This window comes from Armigeres subalbatus, chromosome 1 (genome assembly GCF_024139115.2).
Source record: "Armigeres subalbatus isolate Guangzhou_Male chromosome 1, GZ_Asu_2, whole genome shotgun sequence".
NCBI classification, from domain to species: Eukaryota; Metazoa; Arthropoda; class Insecta; order Diptera; family Culicidae; genus Armigeres; species Armigeres subalbatus.
The window spans coordinates 146,967,904-146,995,513 of record NC_085139.1 but is presented as its reverse complement, the minus strand read 5'-3'; the positions used below and the strand labels follow the sequence as shown (position 1 = coordinate 146,995,513).

The 27,610-nt window shown below is 40.2% G+C and overlaps 2 protein-coding genes across 7 annotated transcripts in view; one reads left to right on the top strand and one right to left on the bottom strand.

The window, feature by feature from the left end:
* Positions 1-27,610, top strand: part of LOC134205218 (uncharacterized) — a 181,316-nt gene that overhangs the window by 48,297 nt on the left and 105,409 nt on the right. The gene's annotated exons all lie outside the window — the stretch shown is intronic.
* The window catches only part of LOC134205217 (uncharacterized), a 43,633-nt gene continuing 27,544 nt past the window's right edge, over positions 11,522-27,610 (bottom strand). For 4 of the 6 annotated variants that reach the window (XM_062680272.1, XM_062680270.1, XM_062680269.1 and 1 more), the window contains 3 exons: positions 12,195-12,356; positions 12,102-12,122; positions 11,522-11,868 (listed from right to left, as the gene is read on the bottom strand). In XM_062680272.1, the coding sequence (XP_062536256.1) occupies positions 11,639-11,868; positions 12,102-12,122; positions 12,195-12,356 (413 nt within the window). In that variant the 3' untranslated portion in view covers positions 11,522-11,638. The remainder of the gene's footprint in view (positions 11,869-12,101; positions 12,123-12,194; positions 12,357-27,610) is intronic. The other 2 variants (XM_062680273.1, XM_062680271.1) reach the window with 1 other exon arrangement.

The following is a 27,610-nucleotide window of genomic DNA, read 5'->3' as shown; positions in this document are numbered from 1 at the left end:
TATGACAAAAGGTCGAAAGGACAAAACGTCGAAAGACAAAAGGTCGAAAGGACAAAAGGTCTAAAAAACAAAACGTCGAAAGGGACAAAAGGTCGAAAGGACAAAAGGTCGAGAGGTACAAAAGGTCGAAAAGGACAAAAGGTTGAAAAAGACAAAAGATCGAAAAAGACAAAAGGTCGAAAGGGACAACATTTCGATCAAGAACAAGTTGATAAGAAGTTGGGTGTTTGTGCTGTGCATTTAACTTCAAGCAGAAATAATAACACACTCATCTCATTAATCAAAGTAGAAGAATGAATGAAGGAGAAATTACTATGAAACAATATTATGATTCTCTAGATAGTGTTGTTAGAGACAAAGCAGATAGTTGATTTTGGAAATAAATAAAATTTGTATTGCGCGAGACAGAGTTGTCCTATACAGTTGGCAAAAAATAGCCCTTTTATTTTTCACTGTTTTTAGCAATTAAATTAAATGCATTCAATGAGTGCAAATAATAGATGGATATCAAGGTTTTCTAAATGTCACTTCGATCTGTCAAAATAGGGCACGCCGCAAGCGCGCATTGATGTATTTGATGTGCGGTGTGCGCCATTTTGACAGATCGATGTGATATTTAGAAAACCCAAACATCCATTTATTAGTTGTACTCACTGAGTGAATTTTAATTAATTGTTAAAATTTGTGTAATTTTGATCTTTTGTTTATTTCGACGTTTTGTCCCTTTCGACCTTTTGTCCTTTCGACCTTTTGTCTTTCGACCTTTTGTCCCTTTCGAACTTTTGTCCTTTTCGACCATTTGTCCCTTCGACCTTTTGTCTTTCGACTTTTGTCTTTCGACTTTTTGTCCTTTCGACCTTATGTCTTTCGACCTTTTGTCCCTAGCCCGTTATGAACATAGTTGAATATGTATCCAAGGTTGGAATGAATAAAAAAGCTAACATTTGAAGCGTACCTCTACCGACGGGGCGACGGTCTTCGTCCGCTGGCCGTGCGGCGGCACTGGATTTTGGCTTAACACAATGAAAACACCTTTTCGTTGCGGTAGTTTAAATCAGACTCTTTATTAATTCAACATTTAACTTACAGCTAACCTACGTTATGTTTACAATTTTCTCTCTCTCTTTAATTAATAACTCTCTCACGCATAACGGTTCATTTAGAACCTTGCCAAGTGCTGTATTTTGCTTGAAAAGCAAAAGTAAGCAGACTTAAACAAACAAAACCCTGTTGCTGGGCGCAAAACTCTTTTCTACTGCGGATCGGTACCAAGGTAAACCGACTCCACATAAAAGATTGTGACGAATCCCCCTGAAGGAATTTAAGTAGTTGGGGTCGTCACACATGGTAACTGTAGATCGCAAGTTCTGGACTCAAGGACAGTTTGGATGATCTTGCATATTAAAAAAAATTCGCAATCTATTTTCCGTATAAGTCACGTATTGTTCACATGCAAACCGAGTGAGAGTGAGTGTTTATTAAGGACAAGCCTCCCGGAATCCAAAACTAAATGTACTCGCGTTTTCAAGGGCACACCATTCAAAACGGAAGTAACGCACAACTGTCATTTTTATTATTTCACGCTTGCTGCAACGAAGCAAAGCTGACATTTTTAAATAGACAGTTGTGAGTTCTTCCGTTTTAAATTGTGTGCCCTTGAAAATGCGAGTACATTTAGTTTTGGATTCCGGAAGGCTTGTCCTTAATAAATACTCTCTTTCACTCGGTTTGCATGTGTATGCCCATACATATAAACAGTACGTGAGGAAGGATTAATACAGAAAATAGATTGCGAATACTGGACCATGTGTCTAGTGTTGAGAATTAGTGTTCATCTGTACCTGCTAAGTTGCGCACAAGCACGGAAATCCTTCGTAGCTGAGTAGGGGAAGCACCTGTCAAGAATACTGGAGTTGTCACTACCATCAACCAGGTACCCGATCCCAGCTCACCTACTTTGATCTCAAGCATGGCAAAATACCCTACAAAGAAAAATCTAGAAAGTAAGAAAGTAAGCAAACTTAAATCAAATCAATTCAAATGGGCATATGCATATAGATTTTCCAAACATTGTCATTTATGTCCATGTCTGGTAGGTAGTCAGTACCCAGAAAATAGGTAATTTATTTTGATTGAACTAAAAATAGTATTTTTTTATGGTTCATTGAAAAAATGGTAAAGGCCGATGATTATAAATGCAGGTTTTTTGCATGCTTTCGCTACTAAGATTCATTGTTCTTAAGTGGTACAATGAATAGTCGTTTACACTACATATTCAAATGGTTTATGATTTTCGAGGTTATTATCAAAATTTTGATTCGTAGAGACGGCCGGATTTAAAAAAACAAATAAACAAATAGTGCAACAAATTATTTCTTATAATATTTATATTTGAAGGCGCTGGTGGATGAATGATAAGCGAACTTGCTTTTTCATCTCTGAATGTGTATGTGTGTGTATGTGTGTATGTGTACAAATTTCGTTGACACACTTTTTGGAACTTAGCATTGTACGAATTACTTCCAAGTTCCATTTGACGGGGAATCTTGTCCCATTGTTTGCTAGTGGAAATTGGCCAGATCGGACTATGGGATAAGATGTTATGGCCAAAATACTATTTCATGCTCAAAATACGCTAAAAAATACTCATTTATATTTTTTAGTATTTTTTGCTCGAGAAAGGCACCAACATCGCTAGGTGAATTAATCAGGGTTTTTATGATTGATTGATTTAGATGTTACAAAATAATTCAATGTTGTTTAATGTTGTCAATTCAATGTTCAATGCTATAAACTATTTTTTGTAAATTTTGGGAATAGTTCTAATTTTTTTAGTGGAATGTCTTCACCAGTCATAAGACAAGTTTAGTACTATTGCATTTAATTCCATCACGTGTTAATCTTTAAACATACGTTTTACGACCTCAACAGCAAGGCTTTCTTATCATATCAGCATATCAATTGCCTTTGTTGCAATTCTGAGTTCAGTCGGACATACCGAACCAATTTCCTGAACGAAAGAGTGACGGAGGTTTTCCTATATATTTTGGCTGAAACCACCATACAAACTTCAAATTAAATGCGCCAGCTTATGCAACAAGCGATTGAGCTGAAATGGAGATTGATTTTTTTTATCCAAATGTACAATTCTGGGAGGGGCCCATATAATTCAACAACCTTTTGTTTTCTGGGCCAGTCTAATGTATACAGAGATGAGAAGTGAGGGACTTTTTCATTCTCTTTTGGAATTAATCACTGGTTAGGTATTCGCCAAGGCCAGGACTAAGGATGCAGACTTTTCTGAATATCATCCCAGGAGTTACTTAGTCTACATGTCCTACCGATATGACGGCTTCTAGCCACCGGATGATGGACGTCCGGTTTACCCTGATCCGGTACCGATGGAACGGTGGAGCTTTGGGAGAAATTCACACATACTGCACTCACAAATTACACATTTTACAGCACTGTTACTTCGAGGTGATTAACTACTGCACTTGGAATCCGGGAGGTCACTCTCGCTTATCCACGATTCCCTTCGGCCAATGTAGTGAGCCTACAACAGGTCTTCACTTGTTCACACATGGAACAATCCAACCTTTTTTGGCACTGCGGTTACCGACAATCGATACAGTACGTCTGGGTTCAACGAGCTCCAAGCACCAAGAGGACGTCTCTTGAGTACTTTCGTTCAAATCGGAAGTTTGGTACTAAACATATAGGGTAAACTGGGGTAAAATGCACCCCCGGGGTAAAACGACCTTTTGGTTTTCTTTGTGGTGTTTAAGACATACTTTCAAGAATGTTTACTGCTAGATTCGTAGTTCGAGATCCGAACTACATGTGCTGTTGCAAACACTCCTAAAAATCTAGCTCCTATCTATTTGAATCTATTCATTTTATAATATTTATGGAACATTGGAGATGCAATAGTAGCTTTTCATGAGTAAATAGTGCGAAAATACGAGAATATGCTGGGAAAATTAGGTCATCTGGATTCATCATTCTATTGATGGCTTGATGAATTTTTTGATTTGGCTCTTCGACAATACTTGCCCCTATATGGATAAGTTTTGTATATCCAGAATATGTAACTTAATTGAAAAATAAATTGCAATATATTACTAGACGATAAAACGTGCATGAAAGCGTTACAGGGGTAGAAGTTTATGCCAAAGGGGTCGTCATGTGGTTGAGGCTTCATTAATTAACAACTTCATAGGGCTGCCTCCTATAAGAGTATGGCGTTTTTGGCAACGCTGGCTACCGAATGATGAGAAAAACTTATACTGTGCAGATCTCAGTCTCACCCTGTAAAATGGATTCCAATTTCTTCAAACAATTATCTATGTTCATTTGGTCATTTGTTTAAAATTTTGAGATGCCAAACCCATACCAGCTTTTCAATGATAAACTGTTTCCAAAAATGTACATGCATTGGCTATATTGGTCATACCCAACTATGAATATGATGGTAGAAAAGTTTTGTAATTCAAATACTGCACATGCTGTCAGTCAAGTATATGTTCAGCTCCATCGTATGGATTACCAAATGAACCAAATATCCATCACTTTTGTGAAGGTAATCATGATTCTCTCGAGAACAGCTGGAACAAATTGATCCACCTAGTACGCGCCCTTCTCATTCTTAGGAAAACAGTAAAAAAGATAAAATGCGTTAAAATCAGTTTTAGTATTTTGAGAAGCATTTCAACTGCATCAGTGTTTCGGGTTATTGGCCTTCTTTTTGTACACATGCACGTAGCCATAATCTCAATTTTTCGATCTGAATCTAATGGTACATTGCACTATGGATGTTTGGGTCTCTTATCACACGTTCATTTTGGAGTGATCCTGCCGCCTTTAGGTGCACTTAGTGTACGAGAAAGGCAAAAACATAACAACAGGAAAGGGCACGCCACACAATTAGGTCTGAGTGGCATCTTTTCGCTACTGCCTTTCGTCGTTCTCGCGATGACAACAATCCCATACCAGCACCTTTACCCGGCACTTGAGGTAATACGACACGGGCAACCGCTGACGGATTTCACTTAAAATTTTGCGGAAATGATGCATGAAAACGGTGGAATCCAACCGACGCTGCGGGGTTTATTGTGGATGACGTGGACGATTTTCGGTAGGTGGTTTTCATAAGCGTTTCTGTTTTTATTCTCAAGTGGGCTGACATATGGTTTGTGCATAATACACAATCGTAGGGAGAAAAGGAAATTCTAACTCTCAGATTGTGACTTTTGGGGTATATTGTTGCATTACAGACGAGAGAACGTAAGAATCAATATTTTTCTGCTCGAAATATTGAAATATGTATTAAGGTATAATACCGATTTCGGATCAGTGAACTACACTTTACCAGGGTGAATAATGGTAAGGTAATTAGAATCAATTTTATTTTCTAAAAGATTACAATTCCACACGTTCTAATTCTTCAACGGGTGTTCTTCTCTATACCAAGAAAACCGTGTTACAACAACTAACTAATTTGCTTCAGCAAGATTAGATTACTCCTTCGTCTACCAACTACCAAAACCAATTTACTGTACCACAAGTTGCACGTGCGAAATTCCGATAGTAGATTCAATCTCCGACAGAAACATTCCAACTATCGCAGCGCATGCGTTCTACTGTTTCCCATGCAAACCAATTGATTTCCTTGGCACTCTGATCCTCGTGGTCCACCGTGCACAAAGTTGCCTTCAGCGCTCTGTTGTGGTGATGCTAAACGAAGCGGTTCGCAATTCGCCATAGTCTCCAACCCCACCTGGTAGCATTTAAACGTAAGTGAACAATCATCGGTAGTATAAACAGAATTCTACGTTATCACTATTCTTGTTTCAATGATGCGTGTAAACCAATGTGGTATTTGCAAGGAGGTGAAATAAGAGAATTTAAGATTTTCTGGAAATACATATGAATAAACATGTTGAAAAGTGGAGAAAATGTAAAAAGTACACAGGCGAGAAAAGCTTGCTTGTCGCACAAACTATAGTAGGAATAATCCAGCCAGATGTATTTGATAAAAAGTATTTATTTTTTAATTTGTTTTTTTTTTTTAGAAAAACAACGTTTTGTTAATAATTCCGGAACGTATTTAATGAAAAACACGGCCAAAACATAGACCTTATTCTTCTTCGAATACAACATACTGCGAGACAAGTAGAATTAGATGGGGAAGGGCCATTTGACCGAATGCTATTTGATCGAATGCGTCTAGGCCGAAAGTTGTTTGGCCGAATGTACCATTTGTCCGAACAGACCATTAGCCCGAAAGTAATTTGTCCCAAAGGGTCATTTAGCCGAAAGGGTCGTTTCGTCGAAAGGGTTATTTGGCCAAAAGGGTCATCAGGCAAAAATAGTTATTATCCCGAAAAGGTCATTTGGCCCATTATACCAGCGGTTCTCAACCTGGGGTACATGTACCCTGTGGGTACCTTCGCTGGGCCCAGAGGGTACCTCGGATAAAAATGCGTAATGGCGGAATAACTACAATTTTAATCAAAACTTATAGAAAAAGTTTTAATAATTTAGTATTTTTTATTTCATGGTGATTAGTAAATCATGGCCTATTCAATCCTGCCCTACACAACCAGCACAGTGGATGAAGGGCTTTGGGATAAAATATCAAAAGAACAAAACCTTGATTGAACATGCAATCTACCTGATTGCCAGAATGTTGTACAATATGTTGAGAATATGCTTCTCAAATAAAATCTAGAGCCTCCATTTGAACGACATGAAGACTTTTTCCCAAAAAAAAACTCAGTTTCTTCGTTGCAAGAGAATTGGAAGCATCCTTCTACGCTTCTCGGAAGCCTCCTTCCAAGCATCTTGGAGGACTCCTTTCAAGAGGCTCGGAGGACGCCTTTCAAGAAGTTCTAAACCCTTTTCTCAAGTGGTTCGAAAGCATACTTTCAAGATGCCCGGAAGCCTTCTTTTAAAAGGCTCGGAAAGCATTTTTAACAGGCTTGGAAAGTTCCTTTCATGAGGCTCGGAGGCCTCATTCAAGAGGTTTGTAAACCTTTTTTTTAAATGGTTCGGAAGCCTCGTTTCAAAATACTCGGAAGCCCTCCTTTAAAGAAGGAAGCTCGGTATTCCTTTTTCAAGAGGCTTGGAACCGTACTTTAAAAAGGATCCGAAGTGTCCTCAGAGACCTCCTTCAAAGTGGCTCGAATGCCGCCATTCAATAGGCTCGTAGGCCTCGGAAACCTCTTTTAAAGTGGTTTGGAAGCATTATTTCAAGAGGGTCAAAAACCTTCCCGGCTAGAAGAGCATAACAGAAACTGAACACAATTTTAACATATTGTGATATTTATAACTTATTTTAATACAATTTTGTTCTTAGTAACCACTTTCTTTCAATTGTTGTAACAGGATTTTATCATAATATGATTTAAAAAATGCTTAACACCGAATTTCCCGACAGTAGGCAATTAAAATAGATGTAGCAAAGTTTCCCAGCCATAGATATCACAACGCTGATATAATTTGAAAAGGTTGCCTAATTTGTAATGTTATTAATTTCATGTTCTTGAAAAACATTATTATTCAAACAAAAACAAATATAAATTTCTAACAAAATGTTTTATTTTTATGATAAAAAAAATTTGATACTGTTTTGCTTCCAGTAGTGTAATTTTTGATAGAAATTTTGATATTTTAACAACATCATGCACCATGTTTCTAACAAATTTTGTTATAAAAGTTTAGAATAGCATAAAAGCAATATATTATCTATATATATAAAAACCAATCTATGTATGTATGTTCGCTAACTACTTCTGAACCACTTGGCCGATTTCAACAAAATTTGGTACACACGTTTTCTATCCTCAGGGGAAATTAACAAAGGGGGTGGAAGGGTCATTTGGAAAAAGGGGAGGGGTTTTGTTTAGAAAACGAACAATTCTGTGTAACTTTTAACTCCCAGAACCGATTTCAACCAAATTTTGTACACATATTCACTATAAGGAGACAAGCATATGAGAGCTTAATTTGGGAAAGTGGGGAGGGGTCTGGAGGGAGGGGTATTGTTCAGAAAACGGGTAATTCAGAGTAAATTCTGAACCCTTGGACCGATTTCAACCAAATTTGGTACACACATTCTCTATCTTGAATAAAGATAACAAAGGGAGTGGGGCAGTCATTGTCAAAAAAGGGAGGGTATGGGAAGAGGGGCAATTCAGTGTAACTCCTAACCCCCAGTACCTATTTCAACCAAATTTTGTACACATATTCACTATGAGGAGCCGATCATATGGAAGGATAATTTGAGAAAGGGGGGAGGGGTATGGAGGAAGGGTATTGTTCAGAAAACGGGCAATTCAGTGTATCTTCTGAACCTCTGGACCGATTTCATCCAAATTTGGTACACACATTCTCTATCCTAAGGAGAAGGGGCGGGATGATCATTGAGAAAAGGGGAGGGTAAGGGGGAGGGGTTGTCTTTAGAAAACGAGCAATTCATTGTAACTCCTAACCTCCAGGACCAATTTCAATCAAATTTGGCGAACGCATTCTCTACCGTAAGGGGAAGTTAGGGGGGGAAGGATTGTCTTTAAAAAACGAGCAGTTCAGTGTAACTCCCAATCCCCAGGATAAATTCCAACCAGATTTGGTAGGTAGATCTACCTCTGTGGGTTTCGTGCTACAGCATTGGACATTTTAATTGCATAATTTACTTTTTAGCCCTGAGCAAAGCCGGATACATATAGCTATTAGCTATCTATATGTATATATATATATATATATATATATATATATATATATATATATATATATATATATATATATGTTTGTGTGTGTTTGTATGTTTTTTTTTGTGTGTATGCTCCAGCATAACTTCTGAACTCAATATTGTATTGTTTAGTTATCGACCAATTCAACTCTTCATCGAAATCAGTGAAAAGCAATGATTAATGTGTTTCCTTCTGGATGGTGAATGTGATCCCTTCTTTGAAAATAGACGTTTGCCTGGAATAAGGCATCGGTGGATGTTTTTCCTTCTTTAGAAATAGACGTTTGCCCGGAATAAGGCAATTATGGGTTTACTCCCTTCTTCAAAATCAATCAATGTTTTCAAATGCAATCTGCCTTCTTTTAATCAAATGATGAATTATCAATAAGAAAACACAAGTATTCTGTTGACCAATTGGTTTATTCATTTTCCGATTGTGAAAAAACTGCGAATCAAACTGGCAATTCCGAGCAAGGCCGGGTACATACAGCTAGTGTTGATATAATTTTGATACGACCTTCTAGTCGGGTTATTTTAAAAGGATTGGAAGACACTTTTCAAAGACTCGGAAGCCTTATTTCAAGAGGATCAGTACTCTCCTTTCAACAGGCTCGGCGTCCATTCAAGATACTCCGAAGCCTCCTTTTAAGTGGCTTGGAAACGTATTTTCAAGAGGCTCTGAAGCGTCCTTTCAAGATATTCAGAAGCGTCCGTTCAAGATACTTAGAAGTCTCCTTTCAAGTGGCTCGGAAGCCTTCCATAAAAAAGCCCGGAAAATCTTTCGAGAGGCTCGGAAGCCTCCTTTGAGGAGACTTGGAAGCTTTCTTTATCAGAGGCGTGCTTTTAAGATGCTCAGAAGCCTCCTTTTAAGTGACTCGAAAACCGCCTTCCAAGAAGCTCAAAAGCCACTCTTTAAGAAACTGGAAAGGTTCTTTTCAAGAGACGCGGAATCCTACTTTCAAAAGGGCTTGGAAGCCTCTATTCAATACTCTCGGTAGCCTCCAATAGTCAAAAAAGTTTTGTAGGAAGCCTGATGTCTGAACTTATTTTGAATTGGAATGTTTCACGAAAAATGAAAATTACAAGAATGTTCATGGAAAACCATATAATCCGTTAGTCTACAGGTTCATTTTTTAAATATATTTTATGAGTTACGCTAAATTTCATTCACAGCAAAAAAACATAGGGGGTACCTCAATCAATGGAAATATTCGAAGTTGTACCTCTCAACAAAAAGGTTGCGAACCACTGCATTAGACCATTTGGATCATTTGGATCATTAGACCGAAAGGGTCATTGGGGCGAAAGGGTCATTTGGCTGGAAGGGTCATTTGGCTATTCACTTCGCGCTTCTCACTTTCTACAGTGAGAAGAAAAAATGAAGAGTGAGAAGTGAGACGTCTTACTGCTCTCTTCACGGTGAAAAGTGAGTAGTGCGAAGTGGGTAGTGAGACGTCTCACTTCACGGTACTCTCTTTTACAGGGAGAAGTGAGATATGAGGAATGAGAATATAGAGGTCTTTCTTCTCACTCCTAATTTCTCACTTTTAAAATGACTTATTTGACCTAACGACTCTTTCGGCCAAAAGACCCTTTCGGCCAAATGACCCTTTCGGCCAAACAACCGTTTCGGTCTAATTACCCTTTCGGCCAAACGACCCTTTCGGCCAGATGACTTTTTCGGGCAAATGACCCTTCGGCTTTCGTCCAGATGGGTTTCAGCCCAATGGTTCGTTCGGCCTAGTGGCATTCTTCGAGTGGAATGGTATGGTGAAATTAAATGGGATTGTACAAACTCGTCTTATGACAAGTAGTACACCTGAGATTTTTGGACACAATTCACAATATAAGCTAAGCTTTCCATCGATGTATTAATATTCAAAATCGGTGGTTGCCAACCATGCGGAGAAATAGTTTTCAAAAAGAAATCCAAAATTGCGCCTAAATTCAATATAGTTGCTCCTATTTTTATTATTGCAAATTGAGGACACATTCTTCCTTTCCTAACGATATGCTGATCTCTAAGATCGGTTGAGAAATGTTGGAGTTATGACAGTTTTGGTGAGTCAAGAATTGACAAAAATCGAGGGGGGGGGGTTAAAATGATTTCGTGTATAACTAACGAACGGTTAATATACTCGCCGAAAGCTTTCAAATGAATATAAATTTAGGCATTTTTAAGAACCTTGTGCTAAAAATACGATATAACACTGGTACTGGTTCTAGTCCTGCTGTGCAACAATTGTTCTATCCGTTTCTAACGAAATCTCCCGAAGCACAATCCTTAAATTAACAATATAAAGGTCTACAGTGCCAGCTAAAATTATTTGTCTATCTGCAATAAATGATGTTTGCTACAAGCCAACACGATAAATTGCGCTCAATATTTCAATTGTAGCTGTGAAAAAGCAACGATTCTGGATCATTGAATTTGAGTGACGTGGGAATGCTGGATGCAAAGTCGGACAGAATTAAAAATTAATAAAGTTCATAGCCAGTATCGGAGATAAAATTGAAATAGAAAGTTATGTGCCCTTGAGTGATGTAGTTGGAAGCTTAGAAATTGGGTTTCTACGTAAAGGGTAAAAGGGGCATATTGGGCGTGAGTTATGCCTGTCCTAGCCTTACAACTCCCATACGTATTGTATCAGAAGTATACTTTCTCTATGCTGCAGTATCATTCAGCACCGCAGCCATTTCGTTCAACACTATTTTATGTTTCTCGTCGAAGAGATTTAGGATAATCGGATGAATAAAAACACAACATCATAAAAAGTATAGGTTTGTAATAATTTATTCGAATGAATTTTGTGTGCTACTATAATACAGATACATATGCTGAGTATGTAAATTGTGTTTAATGACATTTAAAATATACATCTTAAGCTAAACAGCACTGTAATAGTTCTCAATCTCGGTCAAAGCTAGCTTGTAGTAAGCTCGGCACACATTATCACCCCAGAACGCTCCATAGCACTGATTCTGCTCGAAACAGTGATAACGAATCTTGTCCGAAAACTGACTACAACAGTTGGCAATGGCCCACGTACACTTCGATGGGGTACGTCGGCGGTTTGGATCCGTTTTATTGTCATCGCTACTTCCATTATCGCCACCTGTTGAAATATGGCATGAATATTTTATTACACGCGATTACGAAGGATGTGAATATATTTAAAATCATTTGAAATCTACTCTTGAAAAACAATGCAACGTGATTTTAAGAACATTACAGTGCTATAACAATACGCCAGGACTAGATTACAAGGGCACTACCAAAGCAAGTGTGTGTATTTTAATTATTGGTGGTGCGATTTCCCGGATCGAAAAGCATGTGTTACCCATTTACCTAATCGTGTTCCAACAGCTGCTAGAAAAAAACGAGAAGCAAGAAAAAAGCATTGAGAGCCAATAAATAACCGGGGATACGCATGCTACGTACCGTCCGGCGAAAGGCCGAGAGCTGCCCAATCGAATTCATCGTCACTGTTGTTCTGGATGACCGGTCGTGGGGTGGTGGTGGTGGCAAACGTGGACGTAGTATCAGTCGTTGTTCCAGGCGCCAGCGGTCGCACTGTTGATATTGGCCGTGGGGCTGGAAGTCCTGGATATGTAAATAGATTTCGGAGGCATTACGTGACTGTGCAAACAAAACTGTTCGAGAAAACAAGGAGGGTCTAGCGTTCACTACGGGTAGTTTTTGTTTTGTTTTGTGTGCACTAAATATAGAGTTTTGTAGTTGTCACGGACCATCTGAAGTCTTTAATTTATTAGTTTTGTCCATGTCACGTGTGACCAAATATACCAGACTAGAACTAAGAACATTTCTAAGAACAACTTAGTAGAATCTGAAAAATAGATATGTTTAGAATGAATATCTACTAAGAGTGTTGATACAATCGAGCTAAATTAAGCAGAATAGACTTTAGAAAGCTGTTTAAAAGTCCTTCACATGCATGCAACGTCATGACCTCATGGTTTGAGCTGTGTTCGATATTTAATTAATTATAATTGCTCAAAATTGCATCTGGATCTAAACTAACTCCCTAGAATTGTTGCTACTTTGCATTAGTATTCCAGGGAGATTATATTAGAGAAAGAACGTAAAGAACCTAAAATTCCACAGGCTATTTTTAATTTTTTAAATGTATAAAGGTTTTTGGGGCTCGCACGACATTTCTTGATTTATTATTTCCGGGTTAAGTGTCGTGTCGAAAACGATATTGTTTTTGTGTTCTTCTTCTCCTTCTTATTGGTACTACATCCCCCACTGGGACATTGCCGTCATGAGGCTAACACGATGATATTTTTATGCCCAGGGAAGTCGAGACAATTTCCAAACCGAAAATTGCCTGTACCGGAACCGGGAATCGAACCCAGCCACCCTCAGCATGGTCTTGCTCTATAGCCGCGCATCTTACCGCTAGGATACACCCAAAACAAAAAGTTGAGGCATTCTTTGCATTGAGGTGATTATACAATGAATTCCGTGGTGAATTTAAAATTCACCACTTGTTTTTCTTCTAACATTTCCAAAAGCTCAAATCTGTCGTCATAATTTTCATACAGTGCTGAAAATTAAGTCGATTGTTCAACAAAAGTGAGCAAATGATTTACCATTTTCTCCACAATGCAAGTTATGGTTTATATGACTCGTGATCTTGGAAAATTACTAAAAAAAAAGACGTGGTTTCCAAAATGGCCGATTTCTGGCTTCATTCTATAATATAAGGTGACTTAAGCGTTTTGTAACAAATCTCGCATGAAAACCACTAAGAGAATGTAGCATTTGTAACGGTAGCTCATTGCATTAAATCGTATTATTTGGTTTCGATCAATACATCTAAGCGCCTCTCTTTGACTTCTCCAGCAACAAATATAAGCATCGTGTATAGCAGTATAACTTCGACTCACACAATCTTCTCGACTCCGTTCAACTTGATGGCAGACAAGTACGCAGATAAGCAAAATACCATTCCACCAATACAGCCTTTGCTATCTCTATTACCCTTCTACTTGTGATTATATTAATGTGACCAGACGTCCGCGTTTCGCGAGACGCTGCAATTTTCAACTTCGTTTTACAAATTTATTACAATTCATACAGCCTTACAAATATTTTTCCAATTTTTGTGGGCCAAAATCTATGCGAAATACATTTTTGGAAGATTCATTTTTAAGCCAGTGACGCAATCCAGATAGGCGTCCCGCGTTACACAGGACGCTTGCTGGTCACATTAGATTATATGATAATATACAGAACGAGGATTATGATAGCCTTTTATCACTACTTCTCTCATCTGGTGTATAATCCAGATGGCTAGCGCGTCAGTCGAATAGCGCTAGGCTTGATAAAGAGCGTAGGTTCAATTCTCGTTTGCGGCCAAATTTTTTTGTAAGCAAATAAGGTTGGCGAAGTATTGCCCGTTGCATCAATTTTTAGACTCTGGCGCAACTTCGTTTTGCTTTAAATTTTCAGCGTGCACACCAATACATTCAAGCTTTCTTTGTAATTGCTTTTTGTTGTTGATATTCATCGGACACACGTGTTTTTGTTTACTCAAACAAACAGCAAACAGTGGTTATTCATTTGTATGTCATACACGGGGAAAATATTCACGCAAATAATTTTCGCGCAGGAGTCTAATAAGGCGGAATCTGCGCAATATACACCCGATTCTTTTTTTTCACGGGGGATGCGTTCCGTGTAAAAAAAGTTTTCAGTTCAAAATTTGAAAATCCGTGTAAAAAAAAGTTTTATGAGTTCTCGACGAATCATGCAAAATGGAGCAACTTTGCAAAAATTGGGTATGGGTTTTTTTACACGGCAGCGTAAAAAAAAATCCATGTGAAAACAGAATCGGGTGTTTAAAGAATCATTCCCCGACGGAAGTTAAAAAATAGATTCTACTTATGTAGACACAAACACACATCTAGTTCTTTTTTCTCGTGATCAGAGACCTAATGTAATGGCTTGCTATATTGATTTAATGCAATCTGTACATGTGCCTCAGATTGATGCAATCTATGCATGAAGTTCATGTAAGATTGTCATAAAATCATGCATTTTCTGGTTGGGTGTTCATTCAAGTTACTGGTCATATTTGATCATGTCCCAATAATTTCAAAAAGGACACTTTTATAAATAATGATATAACAAATATAATTTGTACCAATGTAGTGAACAATCACGCGTAGTGCGATTGGAAAATGTGAAAATTCATCAACCACCGACGTGCTAAAGAAGTGTTTAACTTTTCCATCTACTGCGATCACGAATTGTTTATTTTTTATCACAGAAGTGTCTGTATATGTGGTTATAGTGTCTGTATATGTGGTGTCTAGAATGCGGAAGTTTAAGAGTAAGGGGCCCCACACACGCTCCTACATGTTGTACAACTTGTTGCCACCAAGTGGGCTGCAGGAAGATCCGAAACGTGCGTAAAAATGGTAAATTCTTTAATCTCATCGTAGAGCGCCGAGATTTTCTAGAATCTTTTGTTGTCAAACCCTAAGTATAGAATTGATGTTGTGACCCACACACGGACCATTGTTGGGCTGTCTCATAAAAATCTTCTCAAGGTTGCTATGGAGAAAGGCCATCTTCACATCGTTCTGCTTGACAATCATTTTTCGTTTCGCCGCAACAGGCATCAGGGCCCGGAACGTACTTTGACTGACCTAAAATCTTGAGCTACCAACCGTGGCTTGAATTGGATTATTTCGCCGTTCTGGCCGTTCCATCTTAAAACTTATTTACAGACAACATCGGCTTCTTCCACTGGTTGCTTTGGGAACTGGACATTGCTTCTTTGAAACTCCTCGGCTAATCATAAACCAGCGGTCCAGCAACGCACGCATACCTGTCAGGCGGCTAACCTGGTTGATCTTCATTCGGTTCTCCATTGTCTTCTTGACGTAGAATATTCCAAGCCTTTCCTATGCTTTGGCATCAGATTTGGCCTTCCTAATGGGTACCAACTGATTGTCTTTGATGGACAGTCCAACAGCACTTGTTCCTCCTTAGTCTTCCAGCGGTTTCCGTTTCAGGATTCATAACCTTTTCGGCGGTCCAAGATCCTTCCTTCGTAATTGGTACCGTTGAGCTTCACTAACGGCATCTCCATTTTTCAGCAGCTTGTTCGATTCTTCCAGTAAAAAAAAATTTAAAACTTCACCGGTCTTGATTCGAATGCTGGGCCCATAACCTATTTGCACCCCAAGAAAAGCTGATCATACCGGTATAATGAAACCACGTCTGTCTTCAGCTGTGGTTTGATGGGAAGTAATTCATTAAGGCTAATTAAATATTAATAGACATTCGAGCTTCGATTTGCATTACGGAGCTGCGTTAAAACTCCAATCCATTTCACCCACACATGGACAATTGTAGCCACCGCGTGGTTCGAAGGATAATCCGAAATAATGCGAATGAAAAATATACGTTCTAGATCTTCCAGAGAACAATCTGAAGGCATAAATGGTCCATGTGTGTCCGAGAACCATCAGCACCAAAAACCGTTTGTTTATCATAAAATCAATTCCATACTCAGGGTACACTAAAAAATGGATTTACGGATTAACATTTTTACGAAAGTTCCGAAAGTTTACACCCGCGCGGTGGCCACTATGGTTTTGTTCACAACATGAATTCCACCCTCAAATTTTGACAACAAATGTTTCTAAAAGATTTCGGCGTTCTTCGTTGATATTTACGAATTGTCCATTTTTAGGAATGTTCTACGGGCACAATGATCCGTGAATGGCTCACAACAATTCCACACTTAGGGTTCGGCAAGAAATAGTTCTAAAAAATCCCTGCGCTCTACGATGAAATTAACCATTTCTGCGGATGTTCCGGATCTTCCAGTGGACCACCGGGAAGTCAAAATGGTCCGTGTGGGTGTCACAACATCATTTCCATATTCAGGTTTCGATATCAATGGGTTTAAAAAAAAACCGCGACGCTCTACGATGAAATTTACGAATTGGTTATTTTTACGGATGTTCCGGATCGTTCAGGTCTATCCGTCGATGTCGTCGATGGTCGGAAATTCCGTGAGGAAGCAGCAAAACCATCAGCGCAAGCACAGTGTTACTAGGGAAATGACGTTTGCTGATATTATTGTTCGTTGTTTTTTGGTTGGAACAACTTTTCGTCAGACGGTTGTACAGACTGAATTTGTCCACCTAACTTGGGGGCGGTGTCAAAGTTGCACATGTCAGAGCGTGTATGCCCCCCCCCCCTAAAAACCCGATAAGTTTCCGTCATAATAGGTTCTGTAAACCTATTTTTCTCGATGTGTGTTACTTGTGTACTAAATTGATGGACAATTTGTCCTTTCGAACAATGGGAATAACTACTGTTCCTGCTGGTGAACCCAAGTATAGGCTGTATCTATCTCGTATTACCACAGATCAAGCGCGTTTTTTTTTTTTTTTTTTTATTAAACTTGTTCTCGTCATTAAACGCTTTGTTTCAGATGACATCTAAGTATCTCTTCCGAAATCTTTCTGTAAGGTCCCTGCAGGTCACTTCATCACCGAGCAATTCGTACCCTGAACGTGTCCAGTGATTATACATAATGATTTTTTTTTTGCTTTTCCATTCAGTCAACAAAACACTCTGAAATTATGTACGCTATAAGGAACGCCATACAACCATCCTTCACCAAGTATGATCAACGAACCAACATTGCCTTCCCTGAAAGTATTTTGGTTTTTATCTCGACTACTAGTTCACAACTGCGGAAAAGCTATAACGCTGTTCAACATTAGTGCAACTTCGTGATATTTACACCCTTCTCGCGAGACGCAAAGGTTCCGCTTGTTTTGAGAATGGCTCCGATCTTCTCATCACAGTCCTGTTTCTTTTAATGAACGGCATTCAGAACCATATCAGAACCAAGTATTCTGAACCACGTCAAGCGCCTGTTGTTAATCTATTTTGTTATCTAATGGAACGTTCAACGTTCAACCCTCGTCCCGGTCCCGGTCTAGTGTTTGAAATAGTAAAACGGGGCTTTCTCATCTGATTCTGTCCGCAAGTATGATCGCCCGATAAACCTTCCTGCATCTAATAGTGCTTCGCTTTTCAGTAAATCTTTTCGACAAAGACCTGGCTCGATTCTAGCTCAAATTGTGTTTTGTGTTTCATCAACTAGCGGTTTTACTACTATGACTTGAGCGATCTTCATTTCAAGTAAGTACCACGAAGTTTTTGGCCAATTATAGTAAGGCTATCTATCTATCTATGATGAAGCCGACGTTCTCGTTCTCTGTTAACCTTTCCGTCCCCAACGTCTGTTTTTAAGGGCTTTGAAAAATCTAAACTGCTGTAAAAACCGCATTTCTTGACCGATTCTTTTGCAACAAGTTAGGCTATCCACAGTACGGTTCCAGAATTATTCCAGAATCCGTTGGGGTCAGTTGTCCCCGGAATAAGTGGCCATTTACAATTTTAAGTCAAAACAGGTCGTGCGACACCTCAAACTTCATGATTTCACAAAGCAATGATGGGAATGATATTTTTGGGGTTCCTGGCCCACTCGGACTCAATCTGGCCACATCGGTCACAATCCGGGGACCTGCGGAATGGTCATGTGCTAAATTGATTCAAAATAGGTCGTGCGACACCTCAAACTTCATGATTTCACAAAGCAATGATGGGAATGATATTTTTAGGGTTCCTGGCCCACTCGGATTCAATCCGGCCACATCGGTCACAATCCAGGGACCCAGGAATTCCACCGAAAATTTATACAGAAATTATACCGTAAATGAAATCAACAATGGAATTTTCGGAGGAATTCCTAGATTAATTCTCAAAGAAATCCTGAAAGATTTCCACTGGGAGATCCTCCAGGAGTTTTTTCGAAAATTCCTCCTGGAGTTCCTCCAGGAATTCCACCGGCAGTTCCTCAAGGAGTTCCTGCAGGATTTTCTTCGAGAATTATTCCGGCAGTTCTATCAGCAGATCCTACGGGGGTTCCTCTGAAAATTCTTCCGGGAGTTTCTCCAGAATTTTCTCCAGGAATTCATTCAAGCTTTCTTTCTGGAATTCATTTAGGCTTCTTCAGGAATTTATGTAGAAATTCCTCCAGAAGTTCCATAGAGAATTTCTCTGGGAGCTCTTCAAGGAATTCTCCGGGAGGTCCTCTGTTGATGATGATGATCCAGCTACATCCCCCTAGAAAGGTTTCAGCTAGACGAGATTTGTCTATAAGATGTATTATCCAAGAAATTTTCCGAGAATTCTTCAGGCAGTTTCACTGGCAGTTCCTTCGGGGGTTCATTTGAAAATTCTCCCGGGAGTTTTTTCAGAAATTCCTCCGGAAGTTATTTCAAGAATTCCCCCGAGAGTTCCTCCGAGAATTCCACAGGCAATTCATCTGGGTGTTTATCCGGGAATTCCACCAGTAGCTCTTCCAGGAAATCATGCAGGCTTTTTTCAGAAAATAATTTAAGCCTTCTTCAGAAATTTAGCTGGAAATTTCTCCCAAAGTTCTTCCAATAGTTTCTCTGAGAGTTCCTCTAGGAATTCTTCTAGGAGTTCCTTTTGAAATTCCTCCGGGAGTGCTTACGGGAGCTCTTCCGGTAGTTCTTACGGGAATTCCTCCGGGAGATCCACCGACAGTTTCTATGAGCATTCCTCCGGAAGTTTCTACGGCAATTCCTCCGAGTATTCTTCTAAGAAGGAACTCCTGGAGTAAGAGCGGAGCGGAGGAGCTTCCGGAGGAATTTCTGGAGGAATCTCCAGAGGAATTTTCGGAGGAACTTCCGGTGGAACTTTTGGAGAAATTTCTTAATGAACTACAGGAAGAATTTTTAGAGTAACTCTCGTAAGAGCTCTTGGATGAACTCCCAAATGATTTTCCGTAAGACTCCTGGAAGAATTCTCAAAGGATCTCCCGGAGGAACTCCCAGAGAAATTCTTCGAGGAACTTCTAGAGGATTTTGTAGATAAATTCCCAAAAAAGCCTGAATGAATTCCCGGAAGAGCTACTGCTGGAACTCCCGGAGGAATTTTCAGAGGAACAGCCGTTGGAATACCCGGAGTTGAATTTCTAGAGGAACTTCCGAAATCCTATTTCTTGTGAAATTCCTGTCATATATCCTCCAGGAATTCCCTGTAAAGTTCTTGGAGGGATTCCCGGAGAAACTCTTGGAAAAACTTCTGGAGGAGCTCTCGGAGGAACTCCCACAAGCACTTCCGGGAGAATTCTCACAAGGAAGTCCTGAACTAATTCTTGGAGATGCTCATGAAGGAATTTCTGGATAAATATCTGAAGGATTTCCCGGAAAAATACCCGGAAGAATTAATGCAGAAATTTCCAGATGAAATACTGAAGAAATTACCGGATGAATTCCCGGAGGTTAGTTTTGAAGAAATTCCTGGAAGAATTCTTGGAAGATATCTTAGAGGAACTCTCAAATTAATATCCGAATGAAATTCTGGAGTAAATTTCTAGTGAAAGCATTCTAAGACAATTCCGCGGAAAAAAATCGGGACAAATACCTGAAGGAATTCCTGGAGAAGTACTTGAAGCAATTCCCGGGAAAATACTTGGAAGAATTTCCGAGGAAATACATGAACGAATTCCTGGAGAAATTTCTAAAGAAATTTTTAGATGAATTCTTGAAGGATATTCTGAAGTAATAGCGGAAAGAATTCCAGAAAGAAATCCTAGAGGATTTCGCTATTAGATTTGTGGAGGTATTCCCGGAAAAACTCCTGAAGGTTATCCTGGAGGAATTAAAGGATGAGTTCCTGGAGGAATGCCCGGAGAAGTTCCTAGAAGAATTTCCGAAGGAATTTCTTATAGATTTACAAGTGAAATTATGGAGCGAAATCGGAGGATTTCCGTCATAAATTTTTGAAGAAACTTCCAGCGGAATTTTGTAAGGAAATTCCGTTTGTATTCTTGAAGGAACTCTTGAATTTATTCCTGAAGGAATTGCCGGAGATTTTTCTGGAAGAATAGCCAAAAAATGTCTAGAAGGAAAAATTGGAGAAGAAACGAAATCTTCAAGGAATTTCCTCATGAGTTTCCTAAAAAACTAGTTTCTAGATAAGAGAAATTACAATTACATGAGAGGAATTTGTGGATAACTTTCCGGAGGAATTTAGAAGTTCCCAGGGGAGCTTCTAGAAGGATTTCAAGGAGAATTCTTGAGCCCGATATTTTTCGAGTTGTTTTGCCGCAACCTGCCCCCTCTGGCTACGCCCTTGTATCATTCCTATCATTGCTTTGTAAAATCATGAAGTTTGAGGTGCCACACGACCTATTTTGAATCAATTTAGAAAATGGCCATTCCGTAGGTCCCCGGATTATGACCGATGTGGCCGGATTGAATCCGAGTGGGCCAGGAACCCTAAAAATATCATTCCCATCATTGCTTTGTAAAATCATGAAGTTTGAGGTGTCACACGACCTATTTTGAATCAATTTAGAAAAAGACCATTCCGTTGGTCCTCCGGATTGTGGCCGGAATGGATCCGAGTAAGCAGGAACCCTAAAAATATCATTCCCATCATTGCTTTGTGAAATCATAAAGTTTGAGGTGTCGCACGACCTATTTTGAATCAATTTAGAAGGTCTATACTGTCGTATGCCGCCTTGAAATCAACGAACAGATGATGCGTTGGGACCTGGTATTCACGGCATTTTTGAAGGATTTGCCGTACAGTAAAGATCTGGTCCGTTGTTGAGCGGCCGTCAACGAAGCCGGCTTGATAACTTCACATGAACTCATTCACTAATGGTGACAGACGACGGAAGATGATCTGGGATATCACTTTGTAGGCGGCATTAAGGATGGTGATCGCTCGAAAGTTCTCACACTCCAGTTTGTCGCCTTTCTTGTAGATGGGGCATATAACCCCTTCCTTCCACTCCTCCGGTAGCTGTTCAGTTTCCCAGATTCTGACTATCAATTTGTGCAGGAAAGTGGCTAGCTTTCCGGGTCCATCTTGATGACCTCAGCTCCGATATCATCCTTACCAGCTGCTTTTTTTTTTTTTTCCAATTTCGTTTATTTGGTAGGCTCAGGCGTGTATAACACTTTACGGAGCCATTGTTCTTTGTGATATATACAATCAATATCATTTTATTATACGGTTAGTAAGAGGGGGGTAGAAGCCAGCGTACTCGTGGTGACTCGAGGTTAGTTTACAATGTTTAAGGATGGACGGGGCTTAGGATTTGGGATCAGGAAATTTCAGCTTCTCATCCGGGCATTTGGCGTCAGTGACAATGTGGCGTGTCGTCGTGCTCGAGGAATGGTTCGACTGGGAGCATCTTCCGGATGGCAAGAGCTATAGAGCTCTACGGAACAAAAAGGCAGAGACAGAACAAAAAAAAAACTTTAAAGAAAGAAAAAAAAACAAAATGTTAGATTTTTATGTCAGAAGCACAAAGAAAACTATAAATGGCCTGCATATAGACAACATCACGATCTCCCAAAACACCGCGAACTTCCCTGAAGGGTTGTTTACCTCGGGCCACAAGGGTATCCAATAATTGCTCTCTGGAGGCGTCATTTTCCGAGCAGGACCAAACTACGTGATCGATGTCATCATAATCGGCTCCGCACCTACATAAGTTGCTATCGACAAGGTTTATTCTGTACAGATGTGCGTTTAGTGAATAGTGATTGGACATAAGCCTCGACATCGTGCGAATGAAGCCTCGACTTAAGTCCTCACCTCTGAACCACGCTCGCCCAGAAACTTTTGGAACTATGGAAAATAGCCACCGTCCAAGTTCGTTGTGTGTCCAATTTCTTTGCCAACTTTGAAGAGTACTCTGACGGACTAATGGGAAAAACTCGTTGCTCGAGTATTGTCTATCATAAACTTCACCTTCCTGTGCGCCCACCTTTGCCAGCGAGTCTGCCTTCTCATTGCCGTAGATTGAGCAGTGAGATGGGACCCAAACAAAGGTAATCTTGAAATATCTTTCGACCAAAACACGCATCTGCTCTCTTATGTTTGTAAGAAAGTAAGATGCGTGCTTAACAGGTTTCATCGACCGGAGTGCCTCGATAGAACTAAGACTATCCGAGAAGATGAAATAATGGTCTACGGGCTGATTGGAAATTATCCCCAAAGCGAAGTTAATTGCTGCCAGCTCAGCAACATAAACCGAACACGGTTCCTGAAGTTTTCGGAAGGTGGTTGAAGTCACATTGAAAACACCGAAGCCAGTGGATCCGTTAATGCGAGAACCATCAGTGAAGTATCTGTTGTTGCAATTGACATGTTCATATTTTTCGGAAAAGAGGGAATGGATATTTTTCGAAGATGATCTGGTATTCCTTGAATGGCATATTTCATGGATAGATCGTATTCAATGGAGGAACTGTCGTTGGTGAAGTGAACTCGAGGGGGATTATAACACGGAAGACAAAGATCTGACGATATGTAGTTGAGATAAACTCTCAGGAATCTTGAACGACAAGTTAGTTCAAGCATATTATCGAAGTTATCTAGAACAAGTGTGTTACTTGTTCCACATTTGATGAGTATTCTTAGTGAGAGCTCCCAGTAACGGTGCTTTAAAGGAGTGACTCCAGCAAGCACCTCCAGGCTCATGTTATGCGTTGAATGCATGCAGCCAAGGGCAATACGCAAACAACGATACTGAATTCGTTCCAATTTGATCAGGTGGCAATCAGCTGCTGAGAGGAAGCAGAAAGAGCCATACTCTAAAACAGAGAGAATAGTCGTTCTATAGAGTTTGATGAGGTCTTCCGGGTGAGCACCCCACCATGTTCCGGAGATAGAACGTAGAAAATTGATCCTTTTCCGGCATTTTTGTATCAAATACTCAATGTGGAGCTTCCAGGTACATTTGGAATCAAACACGACCCCAAGGTATTTAGAAGATAAAGATTGGTTGATGTCATCATTCAACAGCTTGAGTTTCAGTTGAGCAGGATACCGCTTCTTAGTAAACACAACCAACTGAGTTTTTGCGGTGAAAACTCGATCCCTAAATGTCTGGCCCAAACAGTCAGATTATCTAGGGTACTTTGCAATGGTCCTTGCAAGACAGCTGCACATGGACCTCTTAGAGAGACCACGGCATCATCTGCAAGTTGTCTGAGCGTGCATTGTCCTTCCAAACAATTGTCAATATCTTTAACATAGAAATTATAAAGCAAGGGACTTAAACACGAACCTTGGGGAAGGCCCATGTAGCTATTTCTGGAAGTTGTCAGAGTGCCGAGTGTGAAGTTCATTTGTTTTTCTGACAACAAATTACACAAGAAATTGTTCAAAATAACGGGTAATCCACTACTGTGCAGATTGTCTGACAGTACTTCTATGGAAACTGAATCAAAAGCGCCCTTAATATCCAAGAATACTGAAGCCAATTGCTCCTTGTGCGCAAAGGCCAGTTGTATATCTGAAGAAAGCAACGCTAGACAATCGTTTGTTCCTTTCCCTTTTCGAAATCCAAACTGAGTATTTGAAAGCAATGCATTTTCTTCGACCCAATGGTCGACTCTTGAAAGGATCATTTTCTCCAATAATTTTCTCATGCATGATAGCATGGCAATCGGTCGGTATGAATTGTGATTAGACGCTGGTTTCCCAGGCTTTTGAATAGCTATTACTTTGACCTGTCGCCATTCAGGTGGCACAATGTTGTACTCCATGAAACAGTTGTACAGGTCAAGTAATCGTCTTTTGCGATATCTGGGAGGTTTTAAGAAGATTGAATTTGATGTTATCGCATCCCGGAGCAGAGTTATTCGATGAAAGAAGAGACATAGAAAGTTCCAGCATTGTGAATGGTCCACCCAAAGAACCGGGATCAGTGACTGATTCTCGAAATAGCGGTTCTGCTGGTACGGAATCTGGGCAGACCTTTTTTGCGAAGTTGAATATCCATCGATTGGGTATTCTTCACTCTCATTGTTGGAAATGCGGTTCCGCATGTTGCGAGCCGTTTTCAAAGTGTTATCATTGAGGTTTCTCGTGATAGTCCCTCGACAAAACGTCGCCAGTAGCTACGTTTTTTGCCTTGAGAAGATTTTTGAGTTTTCTTTCGAGCCTCAAATACTCTTCAAAAGCTCTGACCTTCCGTGTTTACGGAAGGCCTTGAAAACATCAGATTTCTCAGAATACAACTTAGTACATTCATCATCCCATCCAGGAGTGGCTGGTCTTCTGATGACAGATGTACTTGGAACGCGTCGTTTCTGAGCTTCTAGTGCGCTTTTTTGAATCAACTCAATAAGGAATCGATATTCATCCAAAGGTGGAAGAGTATCAGTTGATTCAATACCAGTTTTTACCGCCGATGCAAATTTTGGCCAGTCAATGTTTTTCGTGAGGTCGAAAGGAACATCAACTGGCTCAGATTGTTGATAGCCACTCTTAATTGTGGTGGCTATCGGCATATGGTCACTACCATGGGGATCTTGAATTACCTTCCACGTGCAATCTAATGATAGTGAATTTGAACATAAAGACAGATCAATACGGCTTTGTTGACCATTTGGTCCTATTCGAGTTACTTCACCAGTGTTCAAAATATTCAAATTGAAATCGTCACACAAATCATAGAAAATAGGCGCTCTATAATCGTCATACGTTTCGCCCCATCCAATACCATGTGCGTTCATATCACCCAATATCAATACTGGAGATGATAGGAGGAGACTGCGCTCCAAAAATGTCGACGATTAATAGAGGCATTTGGAGGAATGTACACTGAAGCTATGCAAAGATCCTTATTCTTCACATTTACTTGGCATGCGACGATTTCTAAGCCGGGAACAGTCGGAATAGAATTCTGTAGAAGGAGTAGCATTTTTGATCCCCAAAGAACGCCACCATAATGATCATCCCGATCTTGGCGAATAATGTTAAAATCGTGGAAGTTGATTTCATCTTCAGAAGAAAGCCATGTTTCACAGAGTGCAAATATATCGCAATCGGAATTGCGAATCAAAAACTTGAACACGTCTAATTTGTTTTTCAGACTATGACAGTTCCACTGCAGCACAGTGATTGTATCTTGGGTATTGGCCGTATTATCCATCGAAAGATACAATTCCAGCAAGAAGGGGCCATGAAACAGTCAATTGCTTCAGATAACTTTCCACTGTTGGTATAAAAAGGTCAATGATAGGCCTCAATGAATTCGGAATATTGAATAAATTCAAAAAACGGTCCACAAGGTCCTTAAAGGAGATCAATCCTCGCTTGGACGGAATACTTTTACTAGAAGTGCGAATTACTTTTTTCTTTCGTTGATTCTCCTAGCCGGATGTTTCTTCGAAACATCGGATTTTAACAATGGCAGGAATGCCTTACTGCAACTAGGATCAAAAGAAGCAGTAGGGACAGGTTGCTTCAGGATTTTAAATAAACCCCATTACCTTCAGATTTTGCCAAGCTTTTATGGATGATTTTGTTCTCTTGCGGCGCGATCCCAGGGAAGACGGTTGCTTCCTCTTTTCGGGCACGTGTACCTCCGCAGGATCATCCATATCGGCTGCGTCAGAGTCCAATTCATCGATGGATATGGAATCATAATAATCACTTACACGAACGGTGGCTGAAATAGCAGTCGATGCAGTGGCTGTGGCGGATGTGTCTTGCGACTTAACCATTTCCGCATACGACTGCTTGGAGCGCTGTACCAACGAGCGCTTCACTTTTGGGTGCGCTTTTGTACACCGGGCATTCCTGCAAACCATGGGAGGATTCAAACCACAATAAGCACATTTTGTTGCCTGTTGCTGGCAGGACTCCTCCCGATGCCTCTCAGAACATTTGCCACAACGTGGTTTGTTGTCACAAAACTCGGCAGTGTGACCAAGTTGTTTGCAATTGGTACAATTAAATACCCTTGGCACAAAAAGACGCACCGGAAATAGCATGTTTTCAATATCAACATATTTTGGGAGCATCGAACCGGCGAACGTCACCCGAAGCGAACCTGACTTGGAATATACCTTCTTTCCATCTACCGTGGCTGCTGAATGCAATTCCTTGCAGTCCAGAATGTCCACAGTAGACTCCATTGCATTCTTTAGGCGGCCTTTTCCCGCAAGCACATCCTTGCAAGTCAGGCTCGCTGCGTTTATCACACCTTCAATTTCGACCTCCCGCGAGGGGACATAAACCATATATTCAACATTGTACGCCCTGTCGCCAGCAATTTCATTCGCCACCTGGTATGTAGGTGCGGTGATGCGTAGTTTGTTCCTGTTGATCTGGCTAAAATCAAGCTTCGGAAAACGACGCGTCAAATCTCGTTTAATGCCGAGAAAATCTAGGCTTTTTACTTTCTGCCGAAAGTAAACAACCCAAGGCCCAGGCGAAGCCGCATGGTACAATCGAGTGCGCCCTCCATCTTTAGCAGGCACATTGCCTTCTCCAGTCTCCGCCTCCATTCTCACCCCGCAAGGTGGAAGGATAATTTTGCTTATACTAACTTAAAACTAATAGCAAATTAGAAAAAAAACTTAAAAAAAACTAATTTGATTAATTCTAAGCAGTCCACTCTGTATAAAACAGAAGGGAGAACAATAAAAAGTTTTGCCACTTATCTGCCCCTGCTGCTGTAGGTAGCAGCAGTAACAATAGCCTGCTTCACTGGCGTCGCCAGAAGCAGCTACTTCACTCGCCGACAGTGATCGCCTTGGATCCGTAGGTAGGAGCACAACACAATAGCCTTTTCACTACCGAACACAATCCGCGATGAGACACAGCACACACGTCTGGCTCGTTCGAACTATCGGCACGGAATGGACCAGCTGCTTTATTGGTATTTAGCTGTTGGATGACATCCTTAACTTCCCTCAAGGTGGGGGCTGGTTGGCTTCCATCATCCG